This window comes from Ipomoea triloba, chromosome 3, assembly GCF_003576645.1.
Source record: "Ipomoea triloba cultivar NCNSP0323 chromosome 3, ASM357664v1".
Lineage (NCBI taxonomy): Eukaryota > Viridiplantae > Streptophyta > Magnoliopsida > Solanales > Convolvulaceae > Ipomoea > Ipomoea triloba.
The window spans coordinates 14,678,640-14,693,720 of NC_044918.1; the positions used below are offsets into that span (position 1 = coordinate 14,678,640).

At 34.1% G+C, this 15,081-nt stretch overlaps 2 protein-coding genes across 5 annotated transcripts; one reads left to right on the forward strand and one right to left on the reverse strand.

Moving 5' to 3' along the window:
- Nucleotides 1-4,218: 4,218 nt before the first annotated feature.
- On the forward strand, nt 4,219-6,105 carry LOC116012954 (probable protein phosphatase 2C 25). The gene is made up of 4 exons (XM_031252621.1): nt 4,219-4,560; nt 4,969-5,316; nt 5,549-5,728; nt 5,839-6,105. The coding sequence occupies exons 1-4, from the start codon at nt 4,219-4,221 to the stop codon at nt 5,998-6,000; spliced, it is 1,032 nt and encodes a 343-aa protein (XP_031108481.1). The 3' UTR covers nt 6,001-6,105.
- Nucleotides 6,106-7,652: 1,547 nt separating this feature from the next.
- On the reverse strand, nt 7,653-14,499 carry LOC116014504 (protein ESKIMO 1). Of its 4 annotated transcripts, XM_031254574.1 has the most exons (7): nt 13,664-14,499; nt 13,065-13,236; nt 12,262-12,461; nt 11,997-12,155; nt 10,374-11,679; nt 8,187-8,562; nt 7,653-7,968 (listed from the first exon to the last, which is right to left on the reverse strand). In XM_031254574.1, the coding sequence occupies exons 1-5, from the start codon at nt 14,218-14,220 to the stop codon at nt 11,331-11,333; spliced, it is 1,437 nt and encodes a 478-aa protein (XP_031110434.1). In that variant the 5' UTR covers nt 14,221-14,499; the 3' UTR covers nt 7,653-7,968; nt 8,187-8,562; nt 10,374-11,330. The 4 variants fall into 4 exon arrangements, with proteins under 4 accessions (XP_031110434.1, XP_031110435.1, XP_031110432.1 ...); XM_031254575.1 differs by lacking the exon at nt 8,187-8,562; XM_031254572.1 differs by lacking the exon at nt 7,653-7,968 and having other exon boundaries at nt 8,028-8,562.
- Between the last annotated feature and the right edge of the window lie 582 nt (nt 14,500-15,081).

Below are 15,081 nucleotides of genomic sequence, written 5' to 3' on the forward strand. Positions count from 1 at the left end.
TTGTGCATTCGAATGTTAGGAGGATGAGTTCTGTGTATTTTGTGTCAAATATTCTGTGTATTCTAGACAAACGTTCTGTGTATTCATGTTAGTAATATTCGAATGTTAGGAGGATGAGTTCTGTGTATTTTGTGTCAATATTCTGTGTATTCTAGGCAAACGTTCTGTGTATTCCAGGCAACCATTCTGTGTATTCATGTTAGTAACATTCGAATGTTAGGAGGATGAGTTCTGTGTATTTTGTATCAATATTCTGTGTATTCTAAGCAACCGTTCTGTGTATTCATGTTAGTAATAGAGGTTGTGATGTGTTTGTGCATTCGAATGTTAGGATATACAGAATATAAGCCCAAGTGTTATTTATTATGTTCCATGTTTTTCAAATTTCACAATGTTGTTTAAATATTCACCTTTTGTCGTGTGTGTTTTGGTGATATGATGAACTTGTGTGTTTTTTTTTGTTCTTGCTTCTTCGTCACTGTTTTTGTTGTTGTTCAAATTACAATTATATTTAATTTAGAAAAAAAACTGTAAAATTCGTAACAATACGCACGACTCGTTTCGGACCAGGGTCCACAATATAACGTTCCCCAATATCTCACTCAATCATAAAAATCATTCCCCACATTAATTTTAATTTTTTTTTTCAGTTTTTTGTGGACCAACAATTTCACCCTATTATATTTTAATTATTTCTTTATCTATTAACATTCTAAACATTATAATTGTAATTATACTTAAAAATTTAATAACAATATTTAATTTAATTAATAATAATAAATTTAATAACAGTACAATATTAAATTTAAAATTTAAATAATAATAAATTTAACAATATTAATTTAATAATAATATTAACAAGATAATATTAATTTAATTAATAAATTTAGTCAATAAAACTAAAGTAAAAAAAAAAAAAAAAAAAAAAAAGAAGTTGGCCACCGACCGATGCTTCCAGCACGCACGTGCACCAAACTACTGTTGGGTAGCGTTGATGTGCAACGTGTGCAAATTTCTTATAACTTCGTTTTATGTCTCTCTCCTCTCTCCTATATCATTTTCCCTCCATATAATATAATAAAAACTCTGATTAAAAAAAAAAACAAAAAACAAAAAAAAAAACTCATTTTTACCATCAATGGAGATGCTCTAATGATCATAAATGTTATCTTGAAGGTTTTTGCTTTTGTTGTGACTTAACTATAACAAGGCCAGGTCTAATATTCTGAGCAGCTCAATTATATTATAAACTATTCTAGTTATAGGCATTAAAAAGCCATTAGAACTCTCATCAAAAGCTAGCAATTCAAATAAACAAAGTAAAATATGTCTGCTAGCCCCTTGAATTGGTAGAACTGGATGTACAAAATGGAAAGTTTCTACTCATGAGTGCCGCATGATGTCTGCAACTACTTTTGTTTAATTATTTGACAGGCCGGGAAAACTAAACATATTTACTTGTTCTTGATTCTTGAATTGATTGATGTCGATCTGCAAGCAGGATAATGAATCAGCAGTTAAGTCAAAATTAATGAGATAATTATAAACAAAAATGTGTCTCAATCGAATGTGGATATGCATGATTTGCTTGCTTTCTTGCGGGCTGAGTCGCATATCGAGGGAGGAAAGGCCACAATCATTATTGTGCGGATCATTATTCACATAATTGTATAGACCACATCATCAAATAATGTACATTCAATATACAAATAATGTATTTTTAGTATATTAAAATGTATATTTTGTTATGGTTCACACAACACTGTGTAAATCATGGTCCGTACAATAAATTCGAACAATAATGAGCTCACTTTGCTCAGTTGGCAGGCTTGATCATATCAACTCGATCGATTGGCATTTTGATGAGATGGATCAGATCAATTAAGGAAAAATGTTATGGCGTTTATGTAATTATGACGATACATTTAAAAATGTTTGATTGTACATTCATGAATAACTGACAGTGAGCTTAAGATTTATAATAGTGCATTCACCTGCGTGTACATTATTAGTTATCCTGTATACAATATCAAGTATTTTTAAATACATCATTTAAGTATAAAAATGTCACTACAATTGTCTTATTTTTTCATTAATTTTTAACTAATCATATTCTATATGGACAAATGATCAAGAATAGTTCGCAGGTTCTCACAGAACTACTGGTTCTTATTTACGTGGCATCTTTAACACCTCACATTGGTATGCCCAGTGCCCTAATATGAGGTTTAGTCGTTTAGACCAGCAGGCCCTAAGTTGACCAAATAGCAAATACCCTTTGGTATTGCGTTGCAATAACGACCAGTATATAGGGAGCCCTTTAAGGCGGCAAAGGCGACAAAAATGACCATTTTGATACGTGCAACTAACAATATAACAAGTTGAGGCCTTTAACGTACGTCTCAATAAGAGATGAGTTGAACCCTTCATGGTTTTAATTTGTAACCACAAGTATTGAGCTCATTTATTTGGTCTATTCCATATTTACATCAAACTTTATTATACTGTACTTGGCTAATCAAGTTGATATTAAATGTTCATTAATTTGGGTATCTAACACTTATGTGCAATTACAAGTTTGAATTTATTAACTACTTTTGGAAAATTAATAATTAATCGGAATATATATTATTTATTTACATACTGTTACAATGTTTAAATAAATTACAAATCATGAAGATCTACAAAAGGTACATAACTTTAGCCTTCAACATTTTTTTAAATACAACAAAATCTATATTAATGAAGAACAATAAGTGGTGGTTGTACATGACCTGCCAATATTATTAATCTCTATATATATTTAGCTAAAGTCTGTAGTTCAATATATGGTTCGCTTTGTGTACATTAATCTTTTGATGTATGTCTAATTAGAGTAGTTACGACCACTCCAATCATCACTCAGTGCGTGAAGTGCAAGCCCCAATCATCTTGCGTGCATGCACCAAGCAACCATGCATGGTTTTAGCTATGGAACCTCAACTTTCTCTTTCATTTACCACTTCACCTTTTCTTTATTCTCCAACGTACGTAACCGCTAAAAAAAACTAATGAAAGCCTCCATTAAAACTTGGAAGTTGAATTTTAAAAGTAATTGCCAACTTCAAATATCTTATCCATGTCGCATTGATAGTATGACACTTATATGGACCATTTAATCTAATCTTTATCCACCCTTTAATTTGCATATATGAGCATTTAATTAATCTTTATCCACCCTTTAATTTGCATAAATGAGCTTAGATTTCATCCACTCCTCCCAGCTTTTTCCAAGTGGTGGATTGAACTTTTCGGGTAGAACCAATAAATTAAAGTAATACTACATATATTCCTAATTTAATTTATTCGCTATTTCCGTGGCATGTTTTGATTAAAATAATAATAATAATAATAAGTGACCCACAACTTTTTTTTTTAAAAAATATTTATCTTATATCAATAAAATCACTGACACACAGAAGAAATTTTACAATAGTTATACATACTATAGACTCGTATCCACCTTACATACTGAATGTTCACAATTTATATATTAATTGTTCACAACTCAAATTGTGAATATTCAGTTTTAGTTGTAAACATTCAGTATATAAATCGTGTATTATTTTCTGAACCAATATCTTATATCCCATCAAATATAAAGTGATGAACCCCAAATATGAATGTTTCATTTTTATATTTTTGTGAAATATACTTAATATATTATAATTGATTTCTGGAATTTTGTAATAGTAAAAAAGTTGACATAGCTTTGGTGAAGGAATTGAAGCTAGGATAGGGCTTATTCCGGTGGCGGCCAATGGCTGAGATGGAGAGACAAAGGCTTTTAGGAGACGCATTCATGCGACTAAGCACACCCTACAGGTGATTTGATTTGCTTACTAACAAGACTAGAAACTAGAAAGTATAAAACAGCCAAAGAATAAATCCACCCTGGCCAGGCCAGCCCCAATCACGACTTTTTAAAACCATGCATATTTGACCGTTGAAAACGTTGAGCATTCAACTCCTCCAAACGGTAAGATTATAAATACAGCCCTCCGCTCACTTTCGGGTTCCCATCAAATCTTACGTCCAATAACCAACACTTTAACGTTGTTCAGATATACAGATCGAATCGCAGTTTAATTTGGTTCGCCGATCGAACAATTAATTCGAAAAATCCGAGGTTTTCATTCTTGTCTGTCTATAATGATTATCAACTCGTATTTTTACAACATGGCTGCGCCGTCGCCGTTGTCTCCGTTTGCTCTCCGGCTTCCGACCCAGACCGGCGGTTTCGGTGACGAGGTCCCGGTTTTTTCTGCCACGTCGTCATCTCCGTTGACTACCGGCGTCTCTATCCCGACGGCCGTTTTGAAGAGGAAGCGGCCGGCGAGGATTGATATTCCGATGCCTTGTTTGAACTTTGAGCCGAGTGTTGAGACTCCCGGCGGCGATAGAGTGGATGAGGTGGAGGATGAAGGAGAAGGGTATGCAGTGTATTGCAAGAGAGGCAAAAAGGGTGCCATGGAGGATCGTCACTCCGCCGCCGTATATCTCCAAGAAGGTTCTAAACAGGTAAGCGCCAGTCTTTGTGTCGCCATTGTTGTTGTTGGTCGGAAATGGCGAGATTTCCAGCGACAGTTGAACAATATATGTATATATTATTGTTGAAATTAACAAGAACGAGAAACAATAATAATGACAGAAAAGTAAATGAGACAAGATTTAGGTATTTCTGTACTGTGATGGTGATGGTGGTGATACGGATACAACCAATCATCTAATCCCTAAAATGGGTTCCTAATCCCTATATAAGACTAACTCAACAATTATATATGTCTTCTCAATCATTAGAACCCATGAGCTAAATTGAAGGATGCTGTCTATTTCTAAAAAAAACCGAAGTTGATAATTAGAGTGTACATTTATGTTTATATATTATATATATATATGCTGAATGTACTGTTGCAAACCTTAATTCAGGGCATTTTTGGGGTATTTGACGGGCATGGAGGAGCAAAAGCTGCGGAATTTGCAGCAAGAAACTTGGGGAAGAATATTATGCATGAGGTGGTGGCATTAAGCAGCAAAGACGGCGGCGGCGTTGAAGCGGCAGTCAGGGAGGGTTACCTCACCACAGACGAAGAGTTTGTGAAGCAAAATGTGAAGGGCGGCGCGTGCTGTGTAACGGCATTGATTCACGAAGGCAATCTTGTGGTCTCAAATGCCGGCGATTGCCGCGCCGTCATGAGCCGGGGAGGAGTTGCGGAGGCGCTCACGGTTGACCACCGCCCTTCTAGAGAAGACGAAAGAGAAAGAATCGAGTCCCTGGTAAGCTCAACACTCCATAGATTCACCCTATTCTTTTGTACCATTCCCACTTTTAATTTGTACTTAATAGGAATTCTGCAGTCACTACCAGAGTGTCACCAGAGTTTGGCATGCTAAATAAATCCCGTCTAGTGATAAGACTAATAAACAGTCCTGTCTTTATACTGTCCTTATAATTGCATTAACAGTTATGGTTTAAGGTTGTTAATATAAAATGCTTTACTTCTTGTAGGGTGGCTATGTAAGTTGTTGCCGAGATGTTTGGAGAATTCAAGGATGTCTGGCCGTGTCTAGAGGAATCGGAGACTCCCATTTGAAGAAATGGGTAATAGCAGAACCAGAGACAACAATGTTGTCTATTGAACCCGGATGCGAATTCTTAATCCTGGCTTCTGATGGGATCTGGGAAAAGGTAATTAAATTCCCATCAAGAATTGCAGAAAAAACCCACAATTTCAATCATCACCAAACGAAACATATCTTTCAATTTGATATTTAAAATTTTGTTATCTCTTTTGTCAGATTACAAACCAAGAAGCGGTGGATACAGTTCGTAGTCTGTGCGTGGGCGTTGATGACCCAAAACCATTTTGTGCTTGCAAAGAGCTTGTTGACTTGGCAGTAACCAGAGGCTCCATTGATGATATGAGTGCAATGGTGATTCTACTTGATCGTTTCTTTTAATTGCATGAATCTTGAAACTGTGCATGGAAGTTGATGCAATGAAGGGGATGTTAAACTTGTTAACTGACAGGCCAACTAACTGCAACGGTGAAAGTTGTATCGAACATTGACCTTATCCATTGAGGGTACTATACCTCGTATTTAGGGTTGTAGGATTTGGATAATTGTAAAAAAAAAAAAAAAAAATCTATGTGAGGTTGTTTAATTTGTCATGATCTATTAACAATTTATTGAATAAATTTGTTCAAGTTTATTTATTAAGAGTAATCAAATTCATGTATCATTAGATATCAGGTATATATCAAGTTGTGATGTCTTACATATTTTAACCCTAATTATATAAACTCATATAAATAAATGGATGGGTGCCTTGAAAGAGTGATCAAACTGAAAGGCCAATTCTTACAAATAGTAATAGAAAAACTTTTTGCAATGGATTCGACCGAGAGTGAGTAATTACACACGAGCCTAGCGTGTTTTATATCTCTTAGCTTGCGTAATATATAATATACAATACTGCTTTTTCCAATCAATTGGGTGTCACTAAGCAATACATTGAACAAACATTTTTTAGTGTAAAAGGTAGGGGTGATAAATATTAAAGCTAGCCCCCCAAAAATACAAAAGTTTCACTCTTTTTTTAACAAAACATTTTTGGTCATTAAAACATCTCCAAGCTAAACTCATAGAACATATACAACCTTAATTAACCATTCTTGGTTTCTAGTTACACACAAGACAAAATAAGAAAGTGAATAAGAGATTTCATAATAAGTTCTTGGTCATTTTGGATGAACTAGGAACAAAGTATATTTAAAGAAGAGCTAATTCCATTTTTGGTTCTAGATTTATAGGTGACCGTCCACTTTTAGTCCATTTTTATCAGAATGTCCCCTTTTGGTCATAGTATTATTGTGGCATGACCATTTTTGGTCCTCCATCAACAAAATCGTTGAAATGCCTTTATATTTAAAGATATTTAAGCTATTTTGTTGATAGAGGACCAAAAATTGTCATGTCACAATAATACTAGGACCAAAAGATAATGTTTTGAAAAAAAAAAAGGACCAAAAGTGGACTGTCACCTATAAATCTAGGACTAAAAATGGAATTAACTCTTTAAAGAAGCTAATCGTATGTTAACACATGTACTAAAATTATTTTTTTTTTACTCATAAGGTATCTAGTAATCAATGCAAGTTTTCCTAACCTTATCTTACTAGATTGACCTTATTTGAGCTAGCCTTCATACCGAGTGACATAAATTGATGAAATTAAAATAATTAATAACGAGCTAGAATCACATAAGCCTTCAAACTTAATTAATTAAGTTTAATTTGCTTCTAGTTGCAACTCTTGTTTCATAGTTTCCAAAACTTATTTCGACTTTTTCATATAGATTAATACTAACTAGATCAAACTTTTTAAAGATTTTCTACCATCGACGACCAACGTAAGTATAACTCCTTTTCCTTTACATAAAATATAATATGATGAACAAGTTTTCTACGGAGTAACTAATAATGTCATATTCTGAGTTGATTTGTTAAAACACGCCAACTAACTGCACTAACATGGTTGATATATAGTGGAATGGTTCTTTGCCACAAACTCTCAACTTGCTATTCTGACAATTACCAGAGCAGCTTTGACATTTAATTTGAATATATATAGAATTAGATTCAAATAAGAACATTGTTAACATGTGTATCTATGTACCAAAGTGCACCGTTGCCCGATTTTAATTTTGACCTAATAAATATAAATCATCGCATCACTGTACAACCGTCGATCTTGCTCAATCTTGATTTTGACCTAGTAAATATACACCCAAGCAGTGATGCACCATTGCACCATTCCTCATATCTCCGTCATCCAATCTCACATTTCAAAGGGCATAGGATCGGAGTTCACAAGTTTACACCTAAGCAGTGATTCTCACTTGAACTGGACCCTATAAATAAGACCCTACAAAAAAAAACAAATAAATATAAATATATTATAGCATAAGGAAAACTTTAACCGAGTTCACTCAAATAAAGCTTTTTATTAATTAGTTTGAACTAGTCAATTATAAACCATTTAGGTTTGATTTAGCTTGAAATTAAATATGAAGCTAAGGTTCACCGTTCTATGGTCATTTGCTAATTACTAATTAGAGTTTACCGAGAATCTAAACAACACACCTTCAAGAAATGACAACAAACTCTCCTTAAATGAAATTCTAGTAAATCAAAGGCTGGCATGCAGTTGAACGTATCCATTGTTGAGAACATGTTTCCATGTCGGTGATAATTAAGGTGGGCATATACGGTTTCCTTTCTTCTATCGTCTTGGACGGGTTTTATGCATGCGTTGGCTACTGGTTTTGGCAATACAACGTTGTCTGCCGGGCTAAGACTCACTGCACGTCAGTGTTCATCAGTACATTGGTATTGACCGATCGATGGATAATACGATGTTTCTTTAATACGGATTCCGGTGAAAAGTCGCCGTCTTCTCCACGTGCATTGGACCGCTTCAACTCAGGCCGGGTCATCGCCATTCCCATTGCGCTTCGATCTGAAGAATATATAATTGTATATATACATTCACCGTTCATTCTTCAACTTTCTAATTTGACTTGAAGAATTGTATACATTCAAATATCATGGAAAATTCAGTACTCAAGAAAAAATCATGGAAAATTCATTTTCTCTCACTAGATAATCATTGAGGATTCAAGGGAAAACAATTTTTTTTTAATAACTAAATAAACGCGCAAAAAAGGGGTGGTGCTACCCATTATTTCAAGATATATTTTACGTTAAAATTTTTGTGTATATAAATATAAAGAGAATTATTAAATTTTAAAAACAAAAAGTTTCTATTTAACCCACAGTATGCAACGGGTTAAAAAAATAAATTTAACCAAATTATTTTCAAATTTTTAAAAATATATAGTTACAATTTTCAACCGCTTGTATATAGAAGAGATTAAAGTTGATAACATTACACATCAAATAAATATGATTCCAATCAACGTGGTAGACAAGGACAGATTATTGAATTAAATTTGACTATTGGAGTAGGCTACACCTAACAAATGTTACTATTATATATAATAATAACATTGAGAGAATAAGAGAATAATTATTATTAAATTAAAATATGAAAACTAACAAATTTAGTCCATCAATTATACCTATATTATAGACTCAGTCCATGAATTATTAGTATACACAACTTTTCTGTTCAATTATGTCTAAAGTGACAATTTGTTAGTGGTGGACTAAAATTGACACTTTTACACATAATTAAAGGAGAAATTTTTTATGGTAATAATTCATGCATAGAGTCTAAAATATAGATATAGTTAATTGATCCAAATCGTTATTTTTCTTTAAAATAAAAAGCAAGAATATTTCAAATATTTAAAATGTCGAATAAAAAATAATTAAATTAATAGTTAAAGAAAACAAATAAAATATCCTGAGAAATCAAATTAAAAGTGGTTTCTGTATATTATGATTTTGTTTATAGTTTAGGTATTGTGTTTTTTTTCCTCACTTTTGTTGCTTTATTCAAATAAAGAATTCATAGTAAGAACTGATCTCAACTGTTTTAAAAGAAGGATCAGATCAATTATGTTTGCACATGATCCTTCCCATCACTGCAAGAGGTATGCAATACTTTTTGAGTTTTGAGACGATATTACACAAAATTTACTCATACAATACTTTTAATAAAATAAATGTTATCAACCACCCAAATTTGCAATGCATGTGACCACATTCCAAAAGAATAAAGGGTGAGTTGATTCTATTTAGCTTCATGGTTACGAATTGATCGGAAACACATCAATTCCGTCAACAAGACAGTGAAGCGGGACACTAATAATTAAACTGTACATTTATATCAATGTCAATTTAGCACTTCACCAATTTTTTAGACTAAATTTAATTTATACCACAAGAATTAAAATACTAAAAGTGCTGAAGTGCAGCATTGATGAAATGACTCCTTCAAGCAGAAAAAGAGAGCTAATATATATAACTATAACAATAAAATAATTTGCATAAAACAAATGTTATCAACCACCCAAATTTGAAATGCATGTGAAGACCACATCCAAAAGTAGAAAAGGGTGAGTTGATCCTATATAGCTTCATGGTTACGAATTGATCGGAAACACACCAATTCCGCCAACAAGACAGTGAAGCCGTATAATGATAATTGAACTACACATTTATATTAATTTTATAGGACTAAACTTACACTTCATGAATTAAAAGACAGTAGGTGATGAAGCATTGATATAAAATGATTTCTTCAAAGAAAAAGAGAGCTAAACACAGAGACAGTTAATTTGAAAGGGTGAAGGAGAACCATACAATTCAAGAACACCATAAAATTCCAGAACTTTGGTGGTGATATATGAATAGATTCCGGCCATCATCACCGGAGAAGAAGGGGATATATATGCATAAGCATCGGCAAAAGAGATGCATACATCTGTTATGGGAAGGGTATCATTTTATAGGACTTTTGTGCATAATTATAGGGAGATAAGGTGACATACATTTGTCACCTCCTCAAACTTTGCGTAATTCATACAATCACTGGCCAGCTTTACTATTGGATACTTTTGTTTTATGCAATACCTTTTTTTCTTTTTGAATCATATTTGAACACGTACTCTTGCATATATTTGATAACCATGGCTTTTCAATTTCGCTAGATCAGACTATATTATTAATCTTATAAATTTATCTTCAAGCAGTAAATTTAATAAACTGTATTATACAATCGCACAAGGAGCCCTATCTCATAAACTCGCCCTTAGACTCATAAAGAGGTAAATCCACAAACATTAAATTATGTATTTCTACGCACAAGGAGCCCGACCCCATGAACAAACCCCAGGCAAATTGTACAGCTTTATGCACAAAAAAATCGACCCAACCTTAACCTCACTCCAACACTTGTGGGAAGACTCGAACCCCTAATGTGACTAAAAGCAAGTTTGAAGTAAGACTTCACATCCCTAAATCAATGCCATAGAGGCTAATCTTGTATGTATATCGACATATCGTTACACTTGTTTATTTCTTCAAGAAAAACGCCATTTTACAATTGAGTCATACACCATGAATCAACAGAATATTTTTTCTGCCAATTTTGTCCTCGAGGCCTAATGAAAAGAAAAAAAAAAAAAAAAACTATACGAGAAAAAAAGGAAGAAAGTATTAAGACACATTTATGGTGTCCAAAAAGAGAAAAATGGAGTGCAAAAAGAACTTGAGATGACATGAGCCGGAATGTCCAAGTAGGCACCCATGTATATGGAGCTAGCCACGAGAGATAATACGTGTGTAAAGAAACTCGTTCCATGTATCTGGAAGCCCAGGAAGACACCAATGTATGCAATCGGCATAGGTAGCGGGGTCGGCCTGCTGCTCAGGAGTTAGCATTTTACCCTGCCGAATGGTATGTACTGAGGTATGCGCATCTTTTCTATACTCAGAGAGCCTCGTGATGTTGAGGAAATGAACCGGGACTTTCATGGTTTCTGTTATGTTTGATGCCACCACAAATAGTCTCCTGTCCGTGCCAACATTTAGGTACATTGTTGTGTTCAAAATTGGGGTTGTCTCCTTGGCACATTTTATCCCATCCGGATTTTCCCAATCCAAACTCCTATTCCATCCAACAATAACCCATAAGTTATAAAACAAAACCACTTATACAATATAATGTTACAAGAAATAGAGTGAACTTTCAAGATAATCAACTTTTTGTAACTCCCAAATGCTAAAATTCAAAAAGTTATTCAAAACAATTTTTTCAATTAGCTTTTTGAGAAAATAAATTATATCAAACAGCTATCAGCTAACAGTTAATTTACCAAATATTTTTCTAAAATTAACTAATATTATTAACTAATTATCCCTATAACCCAATCAGCTAACAGTCATTTACCAAATAGGGCGACTATATATTAGTACTATACATACTTGATATGAAGGGGAGACATGCTCATGAAGAACACTTGAGTCCTATTTGGATCCACATTTTCCTCAACCCACTTAGCCCAAGTAGACAAAACCCTCCCATAAGCAATGGGCCTTGGGACCTCATCGTACTCGGTCGCGCCCTCGTCGAATGATCCACGGCTGCATATATAGTTTAGTCCAAACCCATAAGAACCAAAACCATGAAATTAAACCTCAATATCATTATTTGTTCCAATTTTAGCCAACTCTATATATATATACTTACAGAACTTTCATGGCAAAAGTGTTCATCCACCATATGTATGTATTGAAGATGAGATAGTCCACATCTTTCCAATTCTGACCATGCTTCATGATTGACTCGGGCATGATGATCCGGTTCAAGATGCTATGCATGTTCGGGTCATCCGAGTTCGACTCAACCAAAAATGGCGCCCAGTAGAATTCAATTGTAGCATTATAATTCTACAAAATTTTTTTTTGAAAAAATGTTAACATCAAAATTATTACAAATTAGACAACCCTTTCACCTTATTCATAAAGGCATTGTTAGCAAAGGGTAATCCACCTACCATTGAAAAGCTTGTCATTAAAATACCCAATTTCACCAACATTAGGTGAATGATTAACTAACTAACTAATCAACCTATATTTGAAGCCACACATTATACAAATAAAGTAATTAGTAGGATTTATCTTGGACTGATCCCAACAAAGTTAACATTTTAGTATTTTCTGTTTCATCTGTTTTACATATAGCATGTGATATTTTCACCATTGTAGAACTAATCATCCAAATTCAACATACTTCACACCTATAAAGTTTGACTTATTAGGGCAGTTCGCTTATCCACGACTTATTAAACAGTTATTAGAAAGTTAGATTTACCATTTTTTATGCTACAACATCATTTCTAATCATTTATTTGTTTGAAGAAAATGACCAAATCATTTGCCATTATGGTAAGCAACAAATAAAGTAGAATTAGTGTCTTATTTAACAATGATTATGTTCAAGGAAAGCATAGAACTAAAAAGAATTAAGAGTAAAAAGAGAAAGAAAATGACCTCGATTCTGAAGACAGACAAAGAGCCAGTCTTGGTCAAGCTTTTCCTCCCTGGAGGGGCAGCTGATTGGACCAAACAGACCATAGATTCCCATTGATTCCTATTCAGTGAATCTCCAACAAACATCAGCCTCTTGTTCCTCAACGTCTCCAGCAACAACTTTGGCTTGAACCTAAAACAAAGAGATTTAGATTAAGGATTAATTAAGGTTAAGAATATGGTGGACACGTAGAGTCCTTGTGAGCACCAGACACTAATCTTCTCACTTAATGATTGATGAAATCACAGTGATTTATCACATTCATAAATCCTGTTCGGACAAGAGTCCGAGGTCAGAAATTTTACATTTTGTGGGACAAGATTAAGAATTGAAGAATGGATCAATAGTTATACCATTGATCTAGATCCACCTAGTAAAGTTGACCCGTCACAATTTACCTACTGAATGTTCAAATGATGAACATTCAGTAGGTAAATTATGAACATTCAGTAGGTCAATTGTGAACATTTAGTATATAAATTATGAACACTCAGCGTGTAAATTGTGTATTTTGGATGTGGGTCCACGAAATAATGTGCCATGGACGTGGTGAGCTTACTTGGGTAAAGAACAATCTCTGGGTTGCCATCTCCAGTTCTGATAAGAAGAATCTTTTCTTCCATTTCTCATGCAGGTGACCTGAGCCGTAAGAAACTCGCATTCCGGTTCCTTGTATATAGGATGTGTCGCCTCGTCGTAAACCCATTCGCCGATGAAGAGATCGCAATCCTCCGGCGGCAATTCAACGCCGTCATCAGTGCCACCGCCGTCTTCTTCCTCTTCTTTATCACCCACCAGTTCAATCTCATTCTCTTCCTGCAATAATGGCTGCTCCGTTTCTTCCCGTTTCTCCAGAACGGAGTTTTCTCTCATCGCCGCCGCCGTGGCGTTTTCTTGGAGTTCTTGATCGGCGGCGGCCGCCTTGGGCCGGGAAAACGGGAATTCCGCGATGGACTTCACGTCCTCATTGTACATGAAACACCCGAAGATGAAAACGGAGAACACCACCACGAAGATGGAGAGGTTGCTGTTTTTCCGGCCGGACTTCATACTGTTCAGCAGCACTGATGAAATCAACGGTGGCGATGTTTTCCGGCCGCCGCGGAAAGGATGCATGAGAAAGATGGGAAGAGAGGGCGAGGAGAGGTGTAGAAATATAGAGAAAGAGAAGATTTATGATGAGAGGGTAACATATTTTCTTGGTGTTTGTTTAATGGCGGATTGGATTTGGTGAAATGGGGTTTTCTGCAAGGAACTGATTTGGTTATGGGTGGCTGAAAGGTTATTGTCTTCCTCTTTGGTTGAGAGAATTTTTTTTTTTTGTAAGTTAGAAAAAAAGAATATATTTCTTGTTAATTTCTTATCTGTTTCAAACTAACTCCACATGTTCCAGAAACCAAAGATGGGTTGCAGAAAAGAAGAGAGGAGTAATATTAAAGCATTCTTGGCTTTGATTGTTTATCCTTGTGACTCTCCTTTTCATCTTATTGGTACACCCCTACCCACTATATGTGGGTAGGGTGTATAAACTATATAGGGCCGGTGTAAATAAAAATAAGTATTTTTTTAAAAAGTGAAAACGTGTGAAATTATAAAGTGCATCTATTAATATACAAGTCATTTGGTTAATCAAAGATCTTATGGTTAAACTGTATAACTATAACTCTTCCAAATAGGGAAGTCACGGGTTAAGAAAATATATCAAAATATATGTAAAAAATGGTAAAAGTTATTTGGTCAAGATCTACAACTCACCTAAAGCTACAAAGGGTATCAAAATATATATAAAATAGTTGTTTAAAAAAAGAAAAGAATATATGTAATATGTATTAGTTCAAAAAAAAAATAATAATAATATATGTAGATTAAAAGAGTACACTCACTACCTAAAGCTACAAAGTGTATCAGAATATATATATATATATATATATATATATATATATATATATATATATATATATATATATATATAAAAGA